The 12402-nt window shown below is 45.8% G+C and overlaps 1 protein-coding gene across 1 annotated transcript in view; it reads right to left on the bottom strand.

Moving 5' to 3' along the window:
* LOC140455338 (complement factor B-like) overlaps positions 1-12402 on the bottom strand; it is a 45720-nt gene that overhangs the window by 7073 nt on the left and 26245 nt on the right. The window contains exons 10-13 of the mRNA XM_072550117.1: positions 12211-12345; positions 5310-5416; positions 3519-3627; positions 1778-1937 (exon numbers count right to left, since the gene is read on the bottom strand). Of these exons, the coding sequence (XP_072406218.1) occupies positions 1778-1937; positions 3519-3627; positions 5310-5416; positions 12211-12345 (511 nt within the window). The remainder of the gene's footprint in view (positions 1-1777; positions 1938-3518; positions 3628-5309; positions 5417-12210; positions 12346-12402) is intronic.

Here is a 12402-nt window from a genome sequence, read left to right on the forward strand (position 1 = left end):
GGTCAAAGGAATCTATAGGGTTGAAGTTACATTTATAGAAATAATCAATCAGAAAAACAGCTTACAGCCACAATTACTGTCAAAATCTGATCAAGCCTCCATTAAGTCCAGGTTTATTTGGTACAATACTAAGATGCATAAAACCTTGGTGTTTTTATAACCAACCAATCGCCATAATTATAATTATAACATCCTCCCTATATGCAATCTGTTACATTAGAATTACTAGTTATTGGAAGATGCTCCCTATGGTGCAACATGTTGTGGTTGTGGGATGCTCCCTGAATTCTGTTTTACAAGACTGTTGATGCAATTGTGGGATGCTCCCTATGTGTAACCTGTCACATGGGGGCAGTCAGCGTAATTGTGGGACACTTCTTTCCTCCAATGTGTCATGTGGCTTATACTGGGACCTTGTGTGAATTGCATCCAAATAGATCTGCCAATGGGACTTTGGGATGCTTGTCGAGTAGGGAACATGACACTAAGGTTCTGGGATGCACCCGGTGTGGATTATGCCCAAACGAGACAATTGGGATAATTGTGGGACAGTTCTTAGGCAGAGCCCATCTTGACTGGAACATAAGTCATAGCCCCAAACCCATCCCTTGTACCTCACTCCCACCAGACTTCACATCCAGGTAGATTGAGCTGGATTGGTATAGGGAAGGGAGTCCAGAGGCTGGGAATTGGGGCAGATAAAGGTATATTCAGTAATGGTGGAGCAATTAAAATCAGAGTTAGACAAGAGTTGGACATCTCAGGAGCACTCAGATATTTCAGGAGGTTACGTATGAACATAAAAATCAGCAGTAGGCCATTCACACCCATGAGAATGCTCTGCTATTCAGCCAGTCTGACTGTAACCTCATTCCCACCTAGTCCTGATAACCTTTCACACCTTCACCTCTGCCCCAGAAATATTCACTGATTCTGTTTGAACCAGCATGTCAGTAAGATGGTTCTATAAAGACTCATATGCCTCAGAAAATATGTCGATTAATCTCTATTCTGTATGAGCGGCCCTTTATTTTCAATCAGGGTTCTGCAAGTGGAGATAATTCATAATTTCAAAAGTAGGTTGGAATGAGCAGTTGAGAGAAATAAAGTTGCTGACCAATGGGGTAATGACATGGAGTGGATTACTCTGCAGACAACTGAAATGGGCGAAATGGCCTCTTTCAGTGGAGTAATTACTCTAATACTGAGAAATGTGTTCCAGGTGTATAGGGAGCCAGTGGAGAAGTAATAGTGTCATAGGTCTCCTAATCTAGAAGAAAGAAATGTGCTGGAGAGAAAGTGCACTTCTATTTCTACATGGCTGAAAAAGAGTCATACCAGACCCAAACGTGTGTGTGTGTGTGTGTGTGTGTGTGTGTGTGTGTCTCTTTCCATTTATGCCTGTCTTGTTTTGCCTCCTATTTTTTGTTTTAGGTTTCCAGTATTGCAGTATTTGACTTTTATTATCATTTTCCAGAGGCCAAGATTAATAAATTTGAATTCACTAATAAGCTGGCCCCATGTTACCATTATCGATTGTTGTAAAAAAAACCTCTCTAGTTCACTAATGGCTTTAGGGAAGGAAATCTGCCATCTTTACTTGGTCTGGCCTATGTGTCACTCCAGATCCACAGCAATGTTGACTCTTAACTGCCCTCTAGACAATCAGGAATGGGCAATAAATACTGGCCTAGTTGGTACATCACATGAATTTTCAAAAAATTGCCACGGAAAGCAATCCGTTTGAGACAGAGAAAGGGATGATTTTTTGCTTTACCTGATGAATGTTGAGAATTTCAATTTTGACTTTATCTTAACCAAGGCAATATCATAATCATAAAACTCCTGGATGCCCATCTCCACCTTCCCAGTCAGGTTGTAATTTGGGTGTTTTATGACTCTGTCTATTTCGAGTTGTACCTTCGTATTGGAAGCTCCTGTGAAATTCAGAAAAAAAATAAAGCTCCATTCCTTCACAAGTTTTTTTTTCTTTGAATATGATGTTAAACTGAAGCACTCTCTGGCCTCTCACAGAGTCATAGAGTCCTAAAGCCATTATTCCAAAGAAGGTGCTTTCTCTGCATCATGGATTACAATGTATTCGGCCATAAGACATGATAGCAGATATTGGCCATTCGGTTCACTGATTCTGCTAATCCTCAACTCTGCTTTTCCTACCTTTCTCCCATAGCCCTCGATTCTCTTAGTGATTTTTTAAAAAATGCATCAATCTCAGCCCTGAATATTCTCAACCCAATGTCACCAATAGACAGCTGTTTACCACGTTCCTGTTCTGTGGGAGCTTGCTGTGCACAAATTGGCTGCCGTATTTTCCTACGTCACACCTGTGACAATATTTCAAAACCATCCACTGGCTGTAAGGCCCTTTGTGAGGTTCTGGGGTCACTAGACTCGGTCCCAGGGTGGCACGGTGGCTCAGTGGTTAGCACTGCTGCCTCACAGCACAAGTTCAATTCCATTCTCCATGTGACTGTTTGTGTGGAGTTCTACACATTTTTCCTGTGTCTGTGAGGGTCCCCTCTCGTGCTCCAGATTCCACTCACAAGACATGCGGGTTAGGTGGACTGGCCATGCCAAACTGCCCATTGTGTCCAGGGATTTGCAGGCTAGATGGATTAGCCAGGGGAAATGCAGGGTTACAGGGATAGGGGAAGGATGTAGGTTTGGGTGGGATGCCCTTCGAAGGTCGATGTGGACCCCATGTGCTGAATGCCCTGCTTCCACACTTTAGGGGAATCTGTGATTATCCAGTGACGAAGATTTGTTCGCATTGGAGTCTAGAAGAACAAGGTATTGATCTGATTAATAGGAATAAGGTTCTAACAAGGTTCAACAGAGTGAATACCAGGAGGGAATTTCCTTTCATGGGCAAGACTGGGAGTGAGGGGACACAATTTAAGGGTAAGCGGTCTCCCATTTAAGACTGATATTAGAAGAATGTGTTTGGCTCAAAGGGTCGTTAAGTCTCTTCCCAGAAAGTAATATACAAACATATGAATTCAGCCCCTCAAAACTGATCTGATTGTGACCTCAAATGCACACTCCTCCTCAACCCCAGGTAACCTTCCACCTGTCTCCAAACAACAATCTATCCACTTCTGACCGAAAACTATTCAAGACTCTGCTTTCACTACTTTCTCAGGAACAGTGTTCCAAAAAACATATGACAGTCCAAGACAATAAAATCATGCCTTCAGTGGGTGACCACCTGCTTTTATAAATGGTAAACCTCTAGCTCGAGATTCTTCCTGAAGGGGAAACATTCTGCTTCAATCAATGCCTTCAGTGTTTGAAGCAAAATCACTGACACAGAACAATTTGGGCCGAATGGCCTGTGTCATGTATGAGTTGAACTATCAGATGAATGAGTTGTGTGGGGGTGTAAATGCGATAAAGGGTGGACTGGGTTTGATAATGGGTGGCATGTGCCCTGTGTCCCACTCCCAACCTCGTTCAGGGCGTTGGAAACAAAAAGCCATCAAAGAGTTCTCTCTTACCAACAAAAATGACTCTGCTGTCAGTGTTTCCTTCAGGCAGATATTCGAAGCAATGGGCTGCTGTTAGGATCCATTGATCTCCTATAATGGATCCAGAACACCGAAAGTCCTATTGAGGAGACAGCTCATTTAAAAACTTCCTGATGATCTGCTACCAAGACAATGCCTTTCGCCCCAGGGTTCAGCCACACTGGCGACTAAGCCTCCCAGAGCCTCTGCTAGCCACAAACAAATCTTCACCTGATCCCACTCAACCATCTCTCTCAGTGCTCATTGTCTTGCATTGGCTTCCAGTCCTTTTCAAATCTCCAATTCGCACCCACTTCCTTCAGTTCTGTCACCCTCTTCCCCATTGAGGTAACCTCTGAGTTTGTATTTGCTACACACCCTGCCTCAATGGGACTGATTGAGGCCCATGTGGTATAGTGGAAAGCCCTGTGAAAAGCCATGTGGTATAGTCCTCCCACTGCCACCCCACCAAGATGGCTTTCTAACATAATGAGGTTGTGGGTTGGAAGACAGGATGCTTCATCTTAATCGAGCCAGACCTCCTCTCCAAGATCATCTATAAACCAACTCATTTAGTACTCAGCCATACACATTCTCATTCCTTCTTTGTCTCCCCATTTCTTATTTTTTCTCCCTTTTGTCACTGCCTCTCTCTCTTTCTCTCTCCAATGAATTATTACCTATCCCACTTTCTTCTCTTTCTTTATTTCAATGTATCTCTTTTATCCTCTCTCTCCCAGATCTCTCCCTCTCCCCAGTGCTTTCTCGATGCTATGATTGCTTCCCTTTCTTTCTCTATCTCTCCAAACATCTCTCTCAGCTGAATTTCCCACTCATGCTCTTCATGTGTGTTTGTCTGTGTACCTATATCTGTGTCTGTGTATCTTCCTTGCCCATATCTCCTTCTCTGCATGTGTGCTCATCTCTGTCTCTTTCTCCCTCTCTCCAACCATGTGTTGTGTCTCGTGAACACCCTCTGTTGCTTTCTCAGTCTCTCCCAATTTGTGTTGGAGAAGACAATTGGTATGCTTGCCTTCATTGGTCAGGGCATTGAGTATAGGAGTTTGGATGTCATGTTGCAGCTGTATAGGACCTCGGTCAGACCTCTTTTGGAATTATGTGTTTAATTCTGGTCTCCCTTCAATAGGAAGGATGTTGTTAAACTTGAAAGGGTGCAGAAAATATTTACAAGGATGTTTCCAGTGTTGGAGGGTTGGAGATGTAGGGAGAGGCTGAATAGGCTGAGACTATTTTCCCTGGAGTGTCAGAGACTGGGGGGGGGGGGCGGGGGCGGTGGGTGATCTCATAGGTTTACAAAATTGGAGGGGCATGGATAGGGTCTTTTATCCCAGATAGGGAAGTCTAAAACTGGACGGCATAGGTTTAAGGTGAGAGAGGTAGAATTTAAAAGGGACTTAAGGGGCAATGTTTTCATGCAGAGGGTGGTGTGTGTATGGCATGAGCTGCCAGAGGAACTGGTGGAGGCTGGTACAATTACATACAACATTTAAAAGGCATCTGAATGGGTACGTGAACAGGAGGGGTTTGGACAGATATGGGCCAAGTGCTGGCAAATGGGACTAGATTAATTTAGGATATCAGGCCAACATGGACATGTTGGACCGAAAGATCTGTTTCTGTGCTGTACATCTCTTTATGACTCGGTGTTGGGGGTTTGTGTGCAAGCATTTCTCTCTTACTTTGTCTGTGTGCATAGGTCTTTTATTCCCACTCAGTGAGTATATCTCTCTATCAGAGAAGTAAAAGCTCACACAGACTCACCGGATTTTCATTACTGCGAATTTCTGCATACCATGGATAGGAACTCTGATCGCTTGCAGTTAAACTTTTATTGGCGAAACCACACAGACTTCCTACTGAAGTAAGATCTGTAAAATGAAATGCACTTTGTTAAACTTTAGTTCTGTGCAACAGACTTTAGTTCGGTGGAACAGAGCAAGGCCATCATTGGTGAAAGCAAATGTTTCAGCATTTGTCCAAAGGTTGTCTGGTGAAGGGAAAGTGACAGAAGGAGACATTTTTTAAAAACCCACATTAAATGATGGATAAGGTGAATGCATTGTTTAACTATCACTATAATCAGAATTATTCAGCAAACGCTGTCCAATTGGCCAATCATATCTTCTTCATTGTAAATTGATGGGATCATTTGAAATTTCATCCCATCAAATGCATTTTGCATATGTCCTCTTGAATACATATTTCTTTCGAGCAATGTTCAAGTTGGAAGACCATAAGATGGAGAAGTAGAGATTGGCCATTTAGCACATCAAATCATTCAATGAGGTCATGGTTAATCTGATTATGTTCCACTCCAGTTTCCTGCCTTTTCCCTGTAATCCTTGAATTCCTTATGGATTAAAAATCTGTCCTCTCAGCACAGAATATACTTAATGACCCAGTATTGACAGTGCACAATTCCACAGATTCACCACCCTCTGGGAGAACAAATTCCTTCTCATCTCTGTCTTACATAGTGACTCTTTATTCTTGAGAATATATGCTCCAGTCTCCTCTTATTTGCCTGGACTCTAACGATACAAGTCCAATCTATATGAACCTCTCCTTATCGAAAAGCCCCCTCCATACCAGGACTTAACCTATTGAACCTTCAGGGTAAAAACAATGACTGGAGATGCTGAAAACCAGATTCTGGATTAGTGGTGCTGGAAAAGCACAGCAGTTTCAGGCAGCATCCGAGGAGCAGTAAAATCGACGTTTCGGGCAAAAGCCCTTCATCAGGAATAGAGGCAGAGAGCCTGAAGCGTAGAGAGATAAATCAGAGGAGGGTGGGCGTTGGGGTGGGTTGAAAGTAACACAGATGAAGGTGATAGGTCAGGGAGGAGGGTGGAGTGGATAGGTGGAAAAGAAGATAGACAGGTAGGACGAGTCATGGGGACAGTGCTGAGCTAGAAGTTTGGAACTGGGGTGAGGTGGGGGAAGGGGAAATGAGGAAACTGTTAAAGTCCACATTGATGCCCTGGGGTTGAAGTGTTCTGAGGCGGAAGATGAGGTGTTCTTCCTCCAGGCATCTGGTGGTGAGGGAGCGGCGGTGAAGGATGCCCAGGACCTCCATGTCCTTGGCAGAGTGGGAGGGGGAGTTGAAATGTTGGGCCACAGGGCAGTGTGGTTGACTGGTGAGGGTGTCCCAGAGATGTTCCCTAAAGTGCTCTGCTAGGGGGCGTCCAGTCTCCCCAATGTAGAGGAGACCGCATCGGGAGCAATGGATACAATAAATGATATTGGTGGATGTGCAGATAAAACTTTGATGGATATGGAAGGGTCCTTTGGGGCCTTGGATAGAGGTGAGGGAGGAAGTGTGGGCGCAGGTTTTGCAAATCCTGCGATGGCAGGGGAAGGTGCCAGGACGGGAGGGTGGGTTATAGGGGGGCGTGGGTCTGACTAGGTAGTCACGGAGGGAATGGTCTTTGCGGAAGGCGGAAAGGGGCTCATGATTCCACCCCCATTCCCCCCATCACCACACCCACTCCAGTTATCGTCTCCGCCCCCACTCCCAGCTCCACACCCACACCAGATCCCAGCTCCCAGCCCTGCCGAGTTTTCGCCATCCCTCCAGATCTCCCCCTCACTGAGGACGAACAATCAGTCCTCAGCAAAGGACTCACCTTCATCCCCCTCCGTCCACGCATCAATGAATTTAATACACGCCGTGAAGTCGAACACTTCTTCCGCCACCTCCGCCTCCGAGCTTACTTTCACAATCAGGACTCCCGCCCACCTTCAGACGACCCCTTCGCCCACCTCCAACACACTGCATCCACCTGGACACCCCGCACTGGCCTATTACTTGCCCTCGACCTCTTCATTTCCAACTGCCGCCGGGATGTTAACCACCTCAACCTGTCTACCCCCCTCCCCCACTCCAACCTCTCATCCTCACAATGCACAGCCCTCCACTCCCTCTGCTCCAATCCTGACCTCACCATCAAGCCAGCAGATAAAGGGGGCGCAGTGGTAGTCTGGCGCACTGACCTTCCACCGCTGAAGCCAGACACCAACTCGAGGACACCTCTTCCTACTGCCCCCTCGACCATGACCCCACCTCCCATCACCAAACCATCATCTCCCAGACCATACAGAATCTCATCACCTCAGGAGATCTCCCACCCACAACTTCTAACCTCCTAGTCCGGGAACCCCGCACTGCCCAGTTCTACCTCCTTCCCAAGATCCACAAGCCTGACCACCCTGGCCGACCCATTGTCTCAGCATGCTCCTGCCCCACTTAACTCATCTCTACTTATCTCGACACTGTCCTATCCTCCCAGTCCAGGAACTCCCCACATACGTTCGAGACACCACCCACACCCTCCACCTCCTCCAAGACTTCCATTTTTTCCGGCCCCCAACGCCTAATCTTCACCATGTATATCCAGACCCTCTACACCTCCATCCACCATGACCAGGGCCTCCAAGCCCTCTGGTTCTTCCTCTCCCGACATCCCCAACAGTACCCTTCCACCGACACTCTCATTCATTTGGCTGAACTGGTCCTCACCATTAACAATTTCGCCTTCGAATCCTGCCACTTCCTCCAGACCAAAGGGGTAGCCATGGGCACCCATAAGGGCCCCAGCTAACCCTGTCTATTTGTTGGCTACGTAGAACAGTCCATCTTCCATAATTACACCGGCACCACTCCTCACCTCTTCCTCCGCTACATTGATGACTGCATTGGTGCCACCTTCTGCTCCCGCGAGGAGGATGAGCAATTCATCAACTTCACCAACACATTTCACCATGACCTTAAATTTACCTGGACCATCTCTGGCACCTCCCTCCCCTTCCTGGACCTCTCCATCTCCATTAATGATGACCGACTTGACACTGACATTTTTTACAAACCCACTGACTCCCACAGCTACCTGGATTACACCTCTTCCCACCCTACCTCCTGCAAAAATGCCATCCCGTATTCCCAATTCCTCCATCTCCACTGTACCTGCTCCCAGGAGGACCAGTTCCACCACAGAACACACCAGATGGCCTCCTTCTTTAGAGACCGCAATTTCCGTTCCCACGTGGTTAAAGATGCCCTCCAACGCATCTCGTCCACATCCCGCACCTCCGCCCTCAGACCCCACCCCTCCAACCGTAACAAGGACAGAACGCCCCTGGTGCTCACCTTCCACCCTACAAACCTTCGCATAAACCAAATCATCCACCGACATTTCCACCACCTCCAAACAGACCCCACCACCAGGGATATATTTCCCTCCCCACCCCTTTCCACCTTCCACAAAGACCGTTCCCTCCGTGACTACCTGGTCAGGTCCAGGCCCCCCTACGACCTACCATCCCGTGTTGGCACCTTCCCCTGCCACCGCAGGAATTGCAAAACCTGCGCCCACACCTCCTCCCTCATCTCCATCCAAGGCCCCAAAGGAGTCTTCCACATCCATCAAAGTTTTACCTGCACATCTACTAATATCATTTATTTTATCCGTTGCTCCCGATGCGGTCTCCTCTACATTGGGGCGACTGGACGCCCCCTAGCAGAGCACTTTAGGGAACATCTCTGGGACACCCGCACCAATCAACCACATCGGCCTGTGGCCCAACATTTCAACTCCCCCTCCTACTCTGCCGAGGACATGGAGGTCCTGGGCCTCCTTCACCACCGCTCCCTCACCACCAGACGTCTGGAGGAAGAACGCCTCATCTTCCGCCTCGGAACAATTCAACCCCAGGGCATCAATGTGGACTTCAACAATTTCCTCATTTCCCCTTCCCCCACCTCACCCCAGTTCCAAACTTCCAGCTCAGCACTGTCCCCATGATTTGTCCTACCTGCCTATCTTCTTTTCCACCTATCCACTCCACCCTCCTCCCTGACCTATCCCCTTCATCCCTTTCCCCACTCACCTATTGTACTCTATGCTACTCTCTCCCCACCCCCACCCTCCTCTCTTTTATCTCTCCACCCTTCAGGCACTCTGCCTGTATTCCTGATTAAGGGCTTTTGCCCAAAACATCAATTTTACTGCTCCTCGGATGCTGCCTAAACTGCTCTTTTCCAGCACCACTAATCCAGAGACTATTGAACCTTTAGTGCCATCATTTTGTTCCTCCGATAAGGGGACCAGAATTACTCACAGTATTCCAACTGTGATCTGATCAATTCCTTGTTTAGTTTAGCAAGATCTCTCTATTTTTATATTTCATTCACTTTATAATCAGGGCCAGCATTTCATTTGCCTTCCCCACTGATGGCTGAACTTGATTGCTAGATCTTTGTGAGTCATGTGTGAAGACTCCCAAATTCCTAAGTGCTGCAATTTTCTCCAGTGTTTCCCACATTTAAATGACATTCAGTTCTTTTATTCTTCCTGGTAAAGTATATAATCTCACATTTCACCACATTATGCTTCATCTTCCAAATTTCGCTTAACCGTTCCATATCTGTTTTGGAGACTGCTCATCTCATTTTTATTTCTTGCCTTCCCGCCTACCTTTGCGTCATCCACTAACTTGGTGATAGTACATTCACTTCCAAATCATTCATATATATTGTAATAAATTGTGGCCCCAGTACTGATCCCTGTGGCACTCCACTAGTCTCAAGTTGCCATCTTGAAAATGCCCCTTTATTCCAACTTTCAGACTTTAATTAGTTAGCCAATCTTCTATCAGTGCTGATATGCTACCCCAAACACCATAGGCTCTTACTAAATATCTTTACATGTGCACTTTATTGAATGCCTTTTGGAATTCTAAATATGTTACATCTCGTGGTCCCTTTTTATCTACCTTCTTTGGTACTTCTGGACTACAAAGGTCATAAACATTCTGTGGAAGGGTCACTTAAACCAAAACATTAACTCTGATTTCTGTCCACAGATGATGCCAGCTTTTCCAACAATTTATGTTTTTGTTCCTGTTATCCAGTATTTGCAGTTCTTTCAGTTTTCATATTTATTATTCCTTTTTAATCTGCCTCATAATTCTATGCAGATTAAAAAGGTAATGGAAGAAAGGAACTAACATACAGATCAGCCATGATTAAGTTGAATGGCAGAACAGACTCAAGAGGCTGAATGGCCTCTTCCTGTTCCTAGGTTGCTCATTCACTTGAGAACAAATTCTGAGAGGCTAACCTGGCGTGAAGAAGCAATTATCCCATTTCCAGGACAGCAAAGGAGAAACACTCAAATTACAACCCAACATATAATTGCCTCTGTACTCCAGTTATGCACAACAACAAATTGCACTTTTATAGCAACTTTGATACAATGAAATGTCACAAAGAACCTTGTTGTATCCAAGCAGGTAGAATCTGATACTAAGCCACAGGAGGTGATATTTAATCAAATGGGTGTATTCAAGAACATCTCAAAGGAGGAGAGAGAGAATCAGAGAATTAGAGAAAGAATTCCAGAATTAAAGAGAGACAAAACACTGCTGCTAGTAATGGAGCAATTAAAATTAAAAAGACAGAATTGTCACAGCACAAATATCTCAGTTGGTTGTCGAGCTGGATTAAGGGGTGCAAGGACATGAAGAGATTTGAACACTGGGATGAGAACTTTAAATCTGAGTTGTTTTCAAACCAGGAGGCAATAAAACTCAAGTCACTCCTTGTGCCAATCTGAAACAGGGAAAATTTGTTAGGTCAACTGACATAAATGAATAGAATCCCTCCAGTGTGAAAGCAGGCCATTCAGCCTATCCTGACCCTTCAAAGACCATCTCACCCAGACGCACTCTATAACCCTGCATTTCCAATGATTAATCCACTGAGCGTGCACATCCCTGGACATCATGAGCAATTTAGCATGGTTAATCCACGTAACCTGCACATTTTTGAACTGTGGGAGGAAAGCAGAGCAGCTAGAGAAACCCCATGCAGATTCAGGGAGACTGTGCAAACACCACACAGACCGAGGCCGGAATTGAACCACGGCCCCTGGCACTGTGAGGCAGCAGTATTAACTACTGAGCTATCATGCTGCCCATTACAGAACAATTGGGTCTGTGAGGTTGGTTAGGGATTGAAACAGGGCTACTTCGAGAGTGTGTGGGAATGGGATCAGTTTGGGATTGATACAGTGTTATGGAGAGAGTGTGAAGGAGTGGGATAAGTCTGGAATTGGCCTGTGATGGAAATAGTGGAGCAGTGATGTTAGTTTAGGATTGATACAGGGCTATGGGGAGACATCAGGGCTGTAGGATTAGTTTGTAGTTGACATTGGGATTATTCTGGGATTGATATAGGGCTATGGGGAGAGTGTGGGGAAGTGTGGTTAGTCTGAAGTTTGTACAGGGCAATAGGGAGAGAGTCACTTGGTGGAATTAGTTTGGAATTGACACAGCAAGATGCTAGCACAGGAACAACGGGCCAAATGAACTCTGTCTGTTAATCCCTCAGCTGTTCTATTGCAATTTTACAAAGACAGCATTCCATTGAAATGCTGGGATAATTCAGCAAACAAACATTCAACACAGGACACTTTCAAGGATCTTCATGAGACAATAACCAATGCAAAGGCAGGGATGGAGGCATGGGGAGGGGCTGATGAAAAGCTGGCTCAATGTGGTTTGGGGGAGTCCTAACGAAGTTGAATTTTGGGGCTGGCGGTGGTGGAGAGCTAAACTGTTGAATGGTATCTCCCTGGTCAAAAGCTAACGGAACCTCTCTTACCCAGCATCGAGTTGAAGACAGTTGTTAGCTCCTCCTTCTGCATGAAAAACACATGCCTCTCGTTATTCTTCTGAGATGCGATTGAGTTCACCTCCTCTTTGTAAGTATCACTGCCAAGTCCAAACACGTAGACATCTGAAAGAGAAATTAGTATCGTCTGAGCAGGAAAGCTTTCTCCAAAGCAGGCCACTG

This window comes from Chiloscyllium punctatum, chromosome 30 (genome assembly GCF_047496795.1).
Source record: "Chiloscyllium punctatum isolate Juve2018m chromosome 30, sChiPun1.3, whole genome shotgun sequence".
In the NCBI taxonomy this organism is placed as follows: domain Eukaryota; kingdom Metazoa; phylum Chordata; class Chondrichthyes; order Orectolobiformes; family Hemiscylliidae; genus Chiloscyllium; species Chiloscyllium punctatum.